Consider the following 15468-nt stretch of genomic DNA (forward strand, 5'->3'; position numbering starts at 1 on the left):
TTCCTCTGCATCTCTCTCCCTCTCTCTCTTTTCCTCTGCATCTCTCTTGCTCTCTCTCGCTGTGGGTGTACACTCATCCCTTGCTGAAGTGCTGCCTTTCTTTCAGGTGCTCACCTAAAACGAGGGAGAAAATTCAAATAGAAAACTAGAACACTAAGGAAAGAGTGTCCCCTGTACAGGAGCCATCAGCACCAACCTTCCTCCTCCTCTTCCTCCTCCTCATTCTCCTTGCAGACAGCAGGGGGAAAAAGTCTGTTTCCATGACAATGGTATAATTAAGGGCGCAGGAGCGCAATCCCAAAATGACATTGGACTTGAGCCTGAATGACATGATAAATCACCTTCGATGATTTGACACTGGGCATTCTCTCGAACATCAAGGTGAGGGTGGAGAAAAAAATAGTATTTTTTGGGATGTTCTTATCAGGGGAAGGACTCAGTGGACACAGTGCACAAGGTTATCAACAAGAAAACAGTGGCACAGTAAATTGGTGAAAGCTTTTCATAATGTATTTTTATTCTTAAACAATCACTAACTTCATTCTGAATTTAAATATCAATGCATTTTTTTATCTCACAATTCATAATGCATAAATGCGTGTGTTCCATTGACGGTTAAATCATTTCCAAACCAAAATATAAATCTAATATCCCTTTACACAGTATTGAGCCCCTGGGCAGTCCCTCTGGCGTTTTCATTTTGTCCCCAAACGTGTTCTCTTTGTTCACTTCTATTACACCTATTTTACTCTCACTCTCTATCCTCAACCCCTCCCTCTCTGTAAAGTACATCCATTTTTCATGCAATGCTTCGTCGCAATCCCCCCCAGTAGTATGAAGTTGCAGGTACATGCTGATTTAAGGTCCGTTTTGCATCCCCACCACTTCATGGGTAGCAGTTAGGATATATCCACCACTTCATGGTTAAGGTTAGGATATATCCACCACTTCATGGTTAAGGTTAGGATATATCCACCACTTCATGGTTAAGGTTAGGATATATCCACCACTTCATGCAGTGTTTCCCAAACTCGGTCCTGGGGATCCCACTGGGTGCACGTTGTGTTTATTACCCCTAACACTACACAGCTGATTCAAATCAGCTTGATGATTAGTTGATTATTTGAATCAGCTGTGTGGTGCTAGGGACCAAAAAAAAACAAAACGTGCACCCCTTGGGGTCACCGAGGACCGAGTTTGGGAAACGCTGACCTAATGGTTAAGGTTAGAACTAAAGGAGTGTAAGCTGATCCTAGATCTGTGCCTGTGGACTACTTATAGTGAAGCAGCTACTGCAGAACTGTGCCCGCTCTCTCCAGACCCCAGTGGAAGACTTGTGAATAGAGCGATATGCTGTGCTGGTCTTCCTGCCATGACCTGCCACAGTTAGAAGTGGGCGTGTCTGACATGACACCCTGACATCCCTTAACTCATGTCCTGGTCTGACCCCCCCCCCCCCCCCCCCCCAGACCCCCCACTTTGCCACCAACACCCCCGACCCAACCGCCCCAAGACCACACCTTTGGCCAGGTTTTGTGCATTGGGCGCTTGGCAAGGGTGGTCCGCCTTGTTGTCGGACTCCGTTCATTGGACTGGAGTGGGACTTCCTGAGTTAGACGAACGATAGGATCAGTGGATTGCTCCTCCACGGGTGATTTGTCTATATTGGTGATGGGGTGGGGGGGTTCTTCCCTGCCTTAACAACTGGTTTGACCTTCATATTTCTCCTTTGTATATACAGCTATTCTCCTACATTTGATTTATGAAATGACAGGGTCTCGTTTCCACAATGCAGAAAATGGCTCATTTAATGGCTCACCAAACCTACTGCGATGGAAGCTATTGGGATGCCAGCCCCTACTGCGGGGCCATGGGCAGCCCCACGCGGGGCCATTAGGATGCCAGCCTGGAAGTACAAAACAGTGAAATATTTACAGACTCTCAGGGCAAACGCACCTTCTGGCGTCCAAATGTTTTGTTTTCCTGGGTTTTGGATGGCTGTGCTCCATCCTGTTGCATTGTGGTAGGCTGTTCTTGAGTACAGTATCGTAGGTGAAATGTTAACAATGAAAGAGGAGGGTTTCCCAGGGGCTTTGTCCAAAATTCTCTTAAAAGACTTCCTTTATTTTTTTTCCTTTACCTCGTATATATAAAGATATAAAGAGACTACTTTTATGAAATGAATACGCCACACCCCATCAACAGGACACAAGGACAGGAAGCTTCTTAAGAGTATTGGGACGAATACTTGTCTGATCTGCAAGACATGCCAGCAATCCAACCTTCTCTGATGCACACAGTACTGTGTCTATGTCTTGCCCTTAAACAAGCCACAACTTGCCTTCCTAAGGACATGTCCATGATGTCTTTGTTACCGACTAAAAGCATTCTCTGATCACTTTGAACAAAGTCTTTGTCAAAGCGCATGCAGAGGTGAAATACACCAGTTCCAAGTATTCATTGAAAGAATCCTTGATTGGCGGATGCTAGCCAAGTTTCCCTCTGTTTTCTGGAGAGAATATTACATTTTCTCCCATAGGATTGGCCAAGCCAGTTCTTATTAGAGACAAATCCCCTTAGTAGTGCTGTTCACCTAACAAAAACAACCTGAAGTTCTATCTACCTTTTTTTCCTCCTGCCTATAAACACGTTGCCAGAGAATTGATGTTATAACAAGGCTATCCTTTCTTGTTTCTTTTCCCTCCTGACCATTGAGTTGACAGGACGGGATTGTTGAGAGTAATGGTGCGTTTGAGTTGTCCTCGGAATCTCGGTATTTCCCAGTTGGTGGAGTTGTAAATTATGGCATGAGTGCGCTCGTGTGCTAATGAAGTCGGAATAACTCTTCAACCAATGAGATTCTAGCTAGATGGCTAATCTAGCTAAAGTTGCTCACGTTGACAATTTGTCAAACTATATATTGTACGGATCCACTAAGCTACGTTAATCACATGGTTAAGGTTGTAAATTGTTTTCTTCTACCGTCTAGTGGTTGAAAAGGTGAAGGGCCAGTGATGAAACGTCACAACTCTGGACCAGGTTTCCCACTTGTGACTCAGACTTTGAGGTTTATTCAAGTGGTTATTTCCGAGTCGGGAACTTGTATTTCCACATTTCCGATGGCACTCGAACGCACCATAATATGGTAGATGCCTGCTGTGAGGCTTGGTGGAGTAGCCCCTCCGTATTGCTTTTAGTTGTCTAGTCCTGTAATACCGAAGAGTGTGAGGAGACTCCAAATTAGAGTATTGAGATCCACCCAACGTATTCCTCACCGAAAGGACATCACCTGAGCAAAACCCATCCCACCCATCCATACCTGTTCCTTCCGAGCCCAACAACGAGCTCTCATATACATTACATGTTTACCCTCACACCAGTGTATGCAGTGTGAAAGGGCATTCACTGTCACGCAATATGAAAACAAAACATTTTTCAAACTTCTACAGTCTCAAACGAAAAACAGAATAACAATGATACTAAAATTGGGATGATGAGTTAGTCAACACATACATAATATTATTATTATTGGACAATAAAACTTATGAGGGTGTCATAGCATTCATAAAATCAACGCATGGGAAATCAAACATGTGTTTAAAGCGAATTTTTCACAGCAGAAATTGGAAATGATAGATATTTGTATTGTGAAGAGACCACCATTTCTTTGTCTTGTCACAGCTTTTTTTTTTCTTTTTTGCATAAAACGTAGGTCAAGTCCTGATTGAAAATGTTTGTAGTCGCTTTTTTGTTTTCCTCTGGGTTTAACTTGATATTTGTCTAAAAGATTTTCACAGGCAAGAGTTTTTTTGTGGTCTTGGGTGTAGCTCCTCCCCCTCGTGGCGGTCCATCCCTTCAGAGGGCATGGTGGTGAGGGGGGTTTGTGGCCCCTCCCCCCTCTGTTTAAGAGAGGGGGGACCGGGCCCCCTAGTGGCCCCCCACCCTTGGGGCCCTGCTGCTAGGAATTCTGGTTGACAGCTTTCCCTCCGTTCATGGTGGGAGTCCCTGAGTTCTTCCTGGAGCGCTGTTTCTCCTCGATCTCATGCAGCGACGGCTCCCTGTACATACACACTGCAGGACGTGTATGTAGTAGAGGAAGAAGCAGGAAGCAGGGGAGATAGAGGGGAACATGGAGGATAAATAACGAGGAGATGGATGGGCAGACAGAGAGACAAATTCAGATCGAGCTCAGGGACTCCCACAGAGTGGTTGAAGTTTCTCTTGGAACCTGTTCTGAAAAAAAAAATTCAATATATTTCCTTTAAAATGAAATGCCCTGTGTTGGGTGCTGAGTTTTTCTCCATCGATATGTTGTAAGCAGGGGTTGGAACCGATATTATTTTTCAACCATATTTTTCTTTGTTCTGTTCCACTGTTCTGACCAGCAAAAGAAAGTTCTGAACCGGTTCGAATCCTAAATAAATAACCATTTACATCGCACCTTTCTGTTCCTGTTATAAAACTCTTAAATCCATAAATATTTTTACATTTAGCTCGACATTTAATTACTTCACCAATGGATAGAGCAGCTTGCTATGGAGCGGGCAAGCTATGTACAGTTGAAGTCGGAAGTTTACATAAACTTATGTTGGAGTCATTAAAACTAGTTTTTCAACCACTCCACAAATTTCTTGTTCACAAACTATAGTTTTGGCAAGTCGGTTAGGACATCTACTTTGTGCATGACACAGGTAATTTTTCCAACGATTGTTTACAGAAAGATTATTTAACTTATAATTCACTATATCACAATTCCGGTGGGTCAGAAGTTTACATACACTAAGTTGACTGTGCCTTTAAACAGCTTGGAAAATTCCAGAAAATGACGTCATGTCTTTAGAAGCTTCTGATAGGCTAATTGACATAATTTGAGTCAATTGGAGGTGTACCTGTGGATATATTTCAAGGCCTTCCTTCAAACTCAGTGCCTCTTTGCTTGACATCATGGGAAAATCGAAAGAAATTAGCCTAGACCTCCATAAGTCTGGTTCATCCTTGGGAGCAATTTCCAAATGCCTGAAGGTACCACATTCCTCTATACAAACAATAGTACGCAAGTATAAACACCATGGGACCACGCAGCCGTCCTACCGCTCAGGAAGGAGACGCGTTCTGTCTATCAGAGATTAATGTACTTTGGTGTGAAAAGTGCACATCAATCCCAGAACAACAGTAAAGGACCTTGTGAAGATGCTGGAGGAAACAGGTACAAAAGTATCTATATCCACAGTAAAACGAGTCCTATATCGACGTAACCTGAAAGTTCGCTCAGCAAGGAAGAAGTCACTGCTCCAAAACCTGCCATAAAAAAGCCAGACTATGGTTTGCAAATGCACAGGGGGACAAAGATCATACTTTTTGGAGAAATGTCCTCTGGTCTGATGAAACAAAAATAGAACTGTTTGGCCATACTGACCATCGTTATGTTAGGAGGACAAAGGGGGAGGCTTGCAAGCCGAAGAACACCATCCCAACCGTAAAGCATGTGGGTGGCAGCATCATGTTGTGGGGGTGCTTTGTGGCAGGAGGGACTGGTGCACTTCTCAAAATAGATGGCATCATGAGGGAGGAAAATGATGTGGATATATTGAATCAACATCTCAAGACATCAGTCAGGAAGTTAAAGCTTGGTCGCAAATGGGTCTTCTAAATGGACAATGACCCCAAGCATACTTTCAAAGTTGTGGCAAAATGGCTTAAGGACAACAAAGTCAAGGTATTGGAGTGGCCATCACAAAGCCCTGACCTCAATCCTATAGAACATTTGTGGGCAGAACTGAAAAAGCGTGTGCGAGCAAGGAGGCCTACAAACCTGACTCAGTTACACCAGCTCTGTCAGGAGGAATGGGCCAAAATTCACCGAACTTATTGTGGGTAATTTGTGGAAGGCTACCCGAAACGTTTGACCCAAGTACATTTTTTTTAGGCAATGCTACCAAATACTAATTGAGTGTATGTAAACTTCTGACCCACTGGGAATGTGATGAAAGAACCAAAAGCCAGGGAATTTTTACTAGGATTAAATGTCAGGAATTGTGAAAAACTGAGTTTAAATGTATTTGGCTAAGGTGTATGTAAACTTCCGACTTCAACTGTATATGCATTAGACATACAAGTGTAGTGTAGGGTGTGGCATAGGACTGCCATTTTGTGGGTGTGGAGAGCGCTGGGCATGAAGCGCTGGGCATCTTGTTGTTGACATGCATTATCTTAATTAGGCCCACAGAATTATACCTACGGAGGAGCGGCTTCTATGAAGGAACTTTGAATGTCTTTGAACTTCAGAGAGTTGGTTTAACTATCGTCGGACTAGAACTAGCCATTGACCATGATTCAGTTCCATTACATTTCACATAATGCTGCCTAGGGTTTTCGAGAGCTAGACCAGAGCTAGCTAACAAGCTAGCTAGCCAGCAAGCTTGTGTGTGCAGAGAGGAACCAGAATTAAAATAAAAAAACGTCTTACCTTTTTGTAGTAAATAAATGCAATGTGAAACATGATAACTATGGTATCCTTAACTAGCATTGAAAAAGTGAATCTATTGTTCTCTAGTAAACATCTCTCTCCCTAATATCTGAATCACGTTTGTAATGTCAGCGCATATTGCGTCATGATTGCAAGGTGTCTCGATATCTTTTCCAACTGTCCGGTTTTAATGTCCATTCTAGAATGCCCTTCTAGCCAATCAAAAACAAGTATTCAACAATGCTTTGGTATAATTCGATATTAAACTGATTATGGCAGTAGGCAGATATTCAATAGTCATGTAAACACCTTACTCTGCTTATCTTAATCAGCGTGAGATCAAACTCAAAGTCAGCACCAGCTGAGCGACTCTGACCTCTTTAGCGCGAGTGAAGTGAGTTTGGAAACAATTGAATGTATGCGTCTTAGAAGTAGTTTTCACATACAAACGTCATATGTCCGAATTCAGAATCAAATATGGTTCCCAAAAATAACATGGTTGAACGTTTATTTTGATTGGCGATTTTCTGCATTTATCAAAGTCCCATCACATAGCCTGATATCAGATGTGTCCATGTAAACAGGATTATTAGGGAAATTGTTTTTCTTGCAAAGCAAGTAAACATTTTCATCAAATTAGTATATTCATCTTACTATTTTCAATAATTGCATTATTGTGTGCATATAACCGTACTCAGTGAGGGCTTTGCAAATGCGCTTTGTTGTGTTTTTTGTGGGACTGGAAATAAATGCCCGGAACGTAAAATAACGTTATTAACCGGTTCCCATGCTTTTAAAATATGGTTCTGTTCCAGGACAGTATAGATCACTTTCGTTCTCGGTTCTGGTTCTGTTCCTTGAAAAATTATGTTATTTTCCGGTTCCAACCCCTGATTTTGGGTCACTTTGAGACCTTGGTGGAGTATGAGGTACTGCTGGGATGTCTACTAATGGCATATCCAGGGTTTTAAGAGTAATTACTCAGGTCCTTTATAAACAGTTTATAAAGTATAGTGCTTGTTTTAGATTAGGTAGCTGATATAGTCTAATATAGATAACTATCTATATTAAACACCTTATACATTATCTTATAAACCAGCAATAAATCATTTAAAGGCCCAGTGCAGTCAAAAAACGTGATTTCCTGTGCTTTATATATATTTCCACACTATGACATTGGAATAATTTGTGAAAATTATGATAATGCCCTTTCAGTGTAACAGCTGTTTTGGCAAGAGTTTTGATGACATCCATGGTGTAAATGACATCACCAATGCAGCAAATTAGTTAATAGACAAATAAGAGAGTTCCAAACCTCTCTGCCAATAACAGTTCGTTTTCAGTTTTCCCCTCCCCACTCAAACCCCCCCCCCAGACAGTCCTAGCTAAATTCTTACTTGAGAAATAGCTATTTGCTAAGAAGCTTTTTGACCAATCACAGTAAGGTAGCAGAAATAATTTTATATTAAGAATATATATATTTTTTAAGTCTGCATTGGACCTTTAAAAGTTGTTAACAAATGTGTGAATAACTAGCTTATTGACATTTAAAAATGTAGGAATAAGGATTAATACAATGGTGGGCAGACCATTTCTAAATTCCATATAAATGATTTATTAACTGGACATAATTATAAAGCGTTAACCACTTTTGTGAGTATTCCATTGGTTCCAATTGTACCAAGTGAAGTGAATCAAAAGCAGATAAATGATTTGAAAGTATTTGACAACATAGGTCCAACATTATCTCCCAGGAGCCTTGTTCATAAAACTTTTTATACTTCATTTTAGCATGAGGAATATTTTTTTTGCGCCAGAGTGAAGAAATGCAATTTGGAAAATGTGTATAGACTGCTAATGTTGTGTATAACACATAGAAGCATGTTTCATTTATAAATCATGAAATGTCATGCAAAATCCCAAGTAAATCATGAAATTATCCCAATGTGAAGTTCAAGATTTATAAATCCCAAACGTTACCATGGATTTCATCGTACGCACAATGTACGATCAAATCTGTGCGTGAGCACATTTTATAAATGATTTCACCATATTGGGCTTCAACCAACTTACTCCAGGCGATCAAAACCTGCAAAAGACAATACACAGATGAGACGGCAGATACATTCAGATGCCTTACCTTCAATGGGCCTGGGGACAAAGTGTGAGGAGGGCTTGGTCTTCTTGACCCTGTTCCCCTTCATGACCTGGCCTTCCTTGGTGAGGCCCAGGAACCAGGCCCGACCGGACTCCTGCTGCCGGTACACAGTGGACGAGTAGATCACGTAGTAATTCTCAAACACCGACTCCTTAAACTTGCACTCCGGCGTGAACATTTCCTGTTTTGGTGCCAAACAACAAAGGGAGTTTGTTGTTACAGTAATGTTCATGAAGTCCGGGTCAAAGTTCAGGAAGTCGGATCATGGTCAGTAGGGTACACCGACGCAAAAAACATTTTGTAACAGAAAATTGAAATCTGTGTACTTTATTGGACAAGGTCAGATTTCACTCTCACGTTTCAAACTATTTTCTCCCTACTGAACATGACGAGGCATGTGAGGGTTGTTATTGCGGCAACGAGATGGGTCAGGCTACGAGACGGTGGTGATGGGGATCCACAGGACATACTACAGACAAATGGACACAGGTCAACTGATGAAGGAGAGATGAGCCTACTGAATTGTTGTGGATTATATTGTTTTGAGGACGATATTGTGTGTAATGTGTGTTAGACTAGATTTTGTTGTGTATCAGACTGTGTGTGGTCCAGGTGAAGAAGTTTGTTTGGAAGTGCTGGGCGACCTTAAGTGATTTGGCAGTGTGTGTGTGTGTGTGTGTGTGGTGATATTTCATTCATCTCTGTCTCCTCCAGGGTTCTGGGCCCTTTTAAGGTTGTCCCTTTGACTGACAGCCTAATACGGCTCACTGCTGGAGTTGTTCCACAGGCAAACGTGTGTGTGTGTGTGTGTGTGTGTGTGTGTGCGTGTGTGTGTGTGTGTGTGTGTGCGTAAGTGTGTGTGTGTGTTTGTGAGAGAGAGTGTGTCAGAGTGTGTGAGAGGGTGTGTGTGTGAGAGAGTGTGTGTGATAGAGAGATATATATGCATGTTAGTGTATTCAAGCCTGAATATTAATCCTCAATATGTGAATAGGTATACAGTACAGGTATGTGAACATTCATATGTGCGTGTGTGGGCGAGACTGTGCGGGCCGCCTCTATCCCACACACTTTCTGTGAGTGCTCGTTTATAACGCCCAGTTGTGTTCAACATACAGCACCAGTGTGAAGGACTCTGGGTACGTGCAGGGCATGTAAGCCGGTCAGCGGGGGGGTGAATGTGGACAGGCTGTAGTGGGGAGTTGGAGAGGCCGGTTCGATTTGGACCTGATGACATGTTGTCAAAGAGCAGACGACTCTCTATGTGGGAGGTCATGGTGTCACATCCCTCCTGTCCCACAGCGGGCGACTCAGCCAGCGTTCCTCCACCTCCATCTCCCCCCCATCCCCCATCTATGCCAAGACCCCCTCACACCTTGCTCCCACACCCCCTCACACCTTCTTAATTTGCCAACCACACTGGCATGTTCCAGAATCCCCTCCAAACTAGGCCACCCAAGGACATCACTCTGTTAATGTCTGTTACGCCTGTAGCTTGGAGGGGAAGTTATCCGGTGCGTAGGAGGCTTTGCTGTTGGAATGACAGAGCTATGTTACAGTGTTTGCTATCGTGTGTGTGGTTGAATGGCTAGTGAACGGGAGGGTGATGTAGGTGTGAGACTGTTAGGATATGAGCATACATCACGCACAAGTTTGTGGGTAGAAACACCGGTATAAAAAAATAGATAAGAACACACATCCGTATGAACACACACACACACACACAGACACACACACACACACACAGACACACAGACACACACGCACACCACACACACACACACACACACACACACACACACACACACACACACACACACACACACACACACACACACACACACACACACACACACAGAGTTCTTCGGCTGTGCTAACAGTTGGCTCCTCTGCCAGGACTGAAGAGAAGCTGCTACTAAATCACTGAGGAGGTGGAGGAGGAGGTGGAGGAGGAGGAGGAGGAGGAGGAGGAGAAAGTGGAGGTGGAAGAGGAGAAAGTGGAGGTGGAGGTGAAGGAGGAGAAAGAGGAGGTGGAAGAGGGGGTAGAGGTGGAAGAGGAGAAAGAGGTGGAGGAGGAGGAGGAAGAGGAGGGGGAGGTGGAAGAGGAGAAAGAGGTGGAGGAGGAGAAAGAGGAGGTGGAAGAGAAGGTGGAAGACGGGGTGGAGGAGGAGGAGGTGGAGGTGGAAGAGGAGAAAGTGGAGGTGGAGGAGGAGGAGGAGGAGAAAGAGGAGGTGGATGTGGAGAGGAGGTGGAGGAGGAGAAAGAGGAGGTGGAGGAGGAGGAGGTGGAGGAGGAGAAAGAGGAGGTGGAGGAGGAGGAGGAGGTGGAGGAGGAGGAGGTGGAAGAGGAGGTGGAAGAGGAGAAAGTGGAGGTGGAGGAGGAGAAAGAGGAGGTGGAAGAGGAGGTAGAGGTGGAAGAGGAGAAAGAGGTGGAGGAGGAGGAAGGAAGAGGAGGAAGAGGTGGAGGTGGAAGAGGAGAAAGAAGTGGAGGAGGAGAAAGAGGAGGTGGAAGAGGAAGTAGAGGTGGAAGAGGAGGAAGAGGAGGAGGAGGAAGAGGAGGTGGAGGAGGAGAAAGAGGAGGTGGAGAGGAGGTGGAGGAGGAGAAAGAGGAGAAAGAGGAGGTGGAGGAGGTGGAGGAGGAGAAAGAGGAGGTGGAGGAGGAGGAGAAAGAGGAGGTGGAGGAGGAGGGGAAAGAGGAGGTGGAGGAGGAGGAAGAGGTGGAGGAAGAGAAAGAGGAGGTGGAGGTGGAGGAGGAAGAAGAGGAGGTGGAGGAGGAGGAAGAGGAGGTGGAGGTGGAGAAAGAGGAGGTGGAGGAGGAGACAGACGAGGTGGAGGTGGAGGAGGAGAAAGAGGAGGTGGAGGAGGAGGAAGAGGAGGTGGAGGAGGAGGTGGAAGAAGAGGAGGAGGAGGAAGAGGAGAAAGAGGAGGTGGAGGAGGAGAAAGAGGAGGTGGAGGAGGAGGAGGAGGAAGAGGAGGTGGAGGAGGAGGTGGAAGAAGAGGAGGAGGAGGAAGAGGAGAAAGAGGAGGTGGAGGAGGAGAAAGAGGAGGTGGAAGAGGAGGAGGAGAAAGAGGAGGTGGAAGAGGAGGAGGAGGAGGAGGAGGAGAAAACTGATTAAAGGACACTCATTTATATTCCACCCCGATTCTGAAGGAGAAGCAAAGAAGTCGTTAGTGAAACTGGGCACATGAGAGGTCTCTCACATACCCGCATTACGGGTCTCTAGGGCTGGATAAACAAGCTGGGGGACTAGCACAGAGCCCAGTGGACAAACAGTAGAGAGCAAACACATGGTGCATGCAGGAGGAGCAGATTTAAAACCTGTTGGGGCTCGGGGGCAGTATTGAGACATTTTGAAAAAAATATGTGCCCATTTTTAACTGCCTCCTACACCAACTCAGAAGCTAGGATATGCATATTATTAACACATTCGGATAGAAAACACTCTGAATTTTCTAAAACAGTTTGAATGGTGTCTGTAAGTATAACAAAACTCATATTGCAGGCAAAAACCTGTGAAAAATAGATCCCAAAAAAGGTGAATTTTGTGACTGTACTATTTAGTGTCATTGTTTTATAGATACCATAGTGAGAAAGGATTCCTTTCGCAACACCTACGGCTTCCACTAGATGTCAACGATCTTTATAAAGTTGTTTGAAGCGTCTATGATAAACAGAGAGCAAATTAGAATCCAAGGAAGTTGACATGTCATCACTTCATTTTTTTGCGCCTGCGCATAAATCTGAGAAACGTGAGTTTGTCATAATTTTTTATCTAGACATAGGATAGGTTGTGTGAAAATATTACTGATGTTTAACGTTAAAAATGGACCAAAAGATTAATGCTAAACAACATTTGACATGTTTGAACGAACATAAATAGATTATTTACTAGTTTTTTTTAGCTTTTCGGCGTGATTTTACCAGCCCCCCACCACGTTTTGTGGGAGCATAATGAACGCTAAGTACTTGGTGTTATTTGGACATAAATTATGAACTTTGTCAAAAGAAACCACATTTGTTCCGGACCTGGAATGCCTTCCGGACCTGGGATCCTGCCTTCTGATGGAGATAATCAAAGGTAAGGGGGTATTTACAATGTTATTATCGATTTTAGATGATGCTAACTGTATAGCATAGCCTGTTGTTCTTAGCATAGCACCCCGTTTATTGCAAAATGTGATTTCCCAGTAAAGTTATTTTGAGATCTGGCCATTCGGTAGCAATTACGAGATGATAATATATTATTCTTTGAATGACAATATTATAATTTACCAATGTTTTCGAATAGTAATTTTGTTATGTTCACCGGAAGCATTTCAGAGAAGAAAAACATCTGAATTTCACGCTACTGTAAAATGCTGTTTTTGGATATAAATATGAACTTGATGGAACAAAAAATGCATGTATTGTATAACATAATGTCCTAGGAGTGTCATCTGATGGAGATTGACAAAAGTTAGTGCATAATTCAAGCTGGTTTCTGCTTTTGGTAACGCCTGACCTTGAATTGAAAATGGATGTTTGTACTTTTGTGGCTATGTACTGTCCTAACATAATCTAACTTTATGCTTTTGCCGTAAAGCCTCTTTGAAAATCGAACAATGTGGTTAGATTAAGGAGATGTTTATCATTTAAATTGTGTAAAATAGTTGATTGTTTGAGAAATTGAAATTATTAGATTTTTGATGTTTTGAATTTCCAGCCTTGTTAGCAATCCCGGCTCGGGGTTCATTGCTAACCTGTAGCCCCAACAGGTTTTAACAGATGCAGACCACATTTTAAAATATATGCAAAAACGAGTCTGACTGATGCGTAGATATACACAGTAACATGGTAGACCAAGTACACAGTAACATGGTAGACCAAGGACACAGTGACATGGTAGACCAAGTACACAGTAACATGGTAGACCGAGCACACAGTAACATGGTAGACCAGGCACACAGTAACATGGTAGACCAAGCACACAGTAACATGGTAGACCAAGCACACAGTAACATGGTAGACCAAGTACACAGTAACATGGTAGACCAGGCACACAGTAACATGGTAGACCAGGCACACAGTAACATGGTAGACCAAGCACACAGTAACATGGTAGACCAGGCACACAGTAACATGGCAGACCAAGCACACAGTAACATGGTAGACCATGGACACAGTGACATGTTAGACCAAGTACACAGTAACATGGTAGACCAAGGACACAGTGACATGTTAGACCAAGCACACAGTAACATGGTAGACCATGGACACAGTGACATGTTAGACCAAGTACACAGTAACATGGTAGACCAGGTACACAGTAACATGGTAGACCAGGTACACAGTAACATGGTAGACCAGGTACACAGTAACATGGTAGACCAAGTACACAGTAACATGGTAGACCAGGTACACAGTAACATGGTAGACCAGGTACACAGTAACATGGTAGACCAAGCACACAGTAACATGGTAGACCAGGGCACACAGTAACATAGTAGACCAAGTACACAGTAACATGGTAGACCAGGTACACAGTAACATGGTAGACCAGGTACACAGTAACATGGTAGACCAAGCACACAGTAACATGGTAGACCAGGGCACACAGTAGGGGAAGAGAATGTACAGTGGAGTTGTTTGTGGAGACAGAGTGAATCCAGTTCAGTTTAAACAGACTAAAGCTGGGGTTCATTTCAATCGTGTGCTTTTGGCAATGTGCCTTTTAAATTCACAGTAAAATAATGCATATGTTGGCTCAATCAGAAATTACCTTTAAATTTCAAGCACGCTACAACGCACAAACACATTGAATCCCAGCCTAAGAGTGAATCCAGTTCAGTGTAAACAGACTGAGAGTGAATCCAGTTCAGTGTAAACAGACTGAGAGTGAATTCAGTTCAGTGTAAACAGACTGAGAGTGAATCCAGTTCACTCACCAATAGAAAATCCTGTTTCCTTAGTTAGCCCATACCTTTCCTCCAACTTTGGAACCCCCCCTCCTCACGTTGAAAACATAGAGCAATTGAAACCACATCCGAGTCTGAATGTTAAAGGCCCTTCAATTGAATCTGGATCTGAAACTAGATTTGGGATGGGGGTCTGTCTGGATCTGTCTGACAGGTCCTTATTATTCCAGCTCGGCGTTGCACCACTCCAGTCTAGACAGCTACCTCGGTCCCAATGGGAGTGTGGAAAGGACACAGAACCCATGCACAAAAAGGACATACATTACACAGCTATTGACCATACACACACACACACACACACACACACACACACACACACACACACACACACACACACACACACACACACACACACACACACACACACACACACACACACACACACACACACACACACACACACACACACACACACACACACACACACACACACACACACACACACACACACACACACACACACACACACACACACACACACACACACACACAACACACACACACGATAACAGATACAAGCGCATACACACAGAACACAAACATTCACAAGGATACGTCCGTACACACACACAAACACACACACTCACAATTTAGAGCAAGAACAATATTGTTTTTTATGGGGCTCCCTTAGAGAGAGAATAAAATGAATCATTCTGTTCCAGTGTTCTCTCTGTAACAGAAGACCACCAGGCTACATCTCATTAGTAGCCACAACACAGTCTCGTCACTTTATTAGACTGCAGTGCCCTTGACAGTAATCCTCTCCATTCCACCAACACACATCACTATGTGGTCGGAAAAACAGAGACACTGCACAGCACTCTCTCGGAAATAACACATTTCTGTTCTCATTTGCGGTGTGGTGGCCCCGTCTCCAAAAAATTAAAACTGGA

The 15468-nt window shown here is 43.5% G+C and overlaps 1 protein-coding gene across 1 annotated transcript in view; it reads right to left on the reverse strand.

Moving 5' to 3' along the window:
* Window positions 1–1895: 1895 nt before the first annotated feature.
* Window positions 1896–15468, reverse strand: part of LOC106598267 (fibroblast growth factor 12) — a 41960-nt gene continuing 28387 nt past the window's right edge. Inside the window, exons 4-5 of the mRNA XM_082973259.1 lie at window positions 8607–8805; window positions 1896–4071 (exon numbers count right to left, since the gene is read on the reverse strand). Of these exons, the coding sequence (XP_082829385.1) occupies window positions 3959–4071; window positions 8607–8805 (312 nt within the window). The 3' untranslated portion in view covers window positions 1896–3958. The remainder of the gene's footprint in view (window positions 4072–8606; window positions 8806–15468) is intronic.

This window comes from Salmo salar, chromosome 03 (assembly GCF_965601325.2).
Source record: "Salmo salar chromosome 03, fSalSal1, whole genome shotgun sequence".
Taxonomy (NCBI): domain Eukaryota; kingdom Metazoa; phylum Chordata; class Actinopteri; order Salmoniformes; family Salmonidae; genus Salmo; species Salmo salar.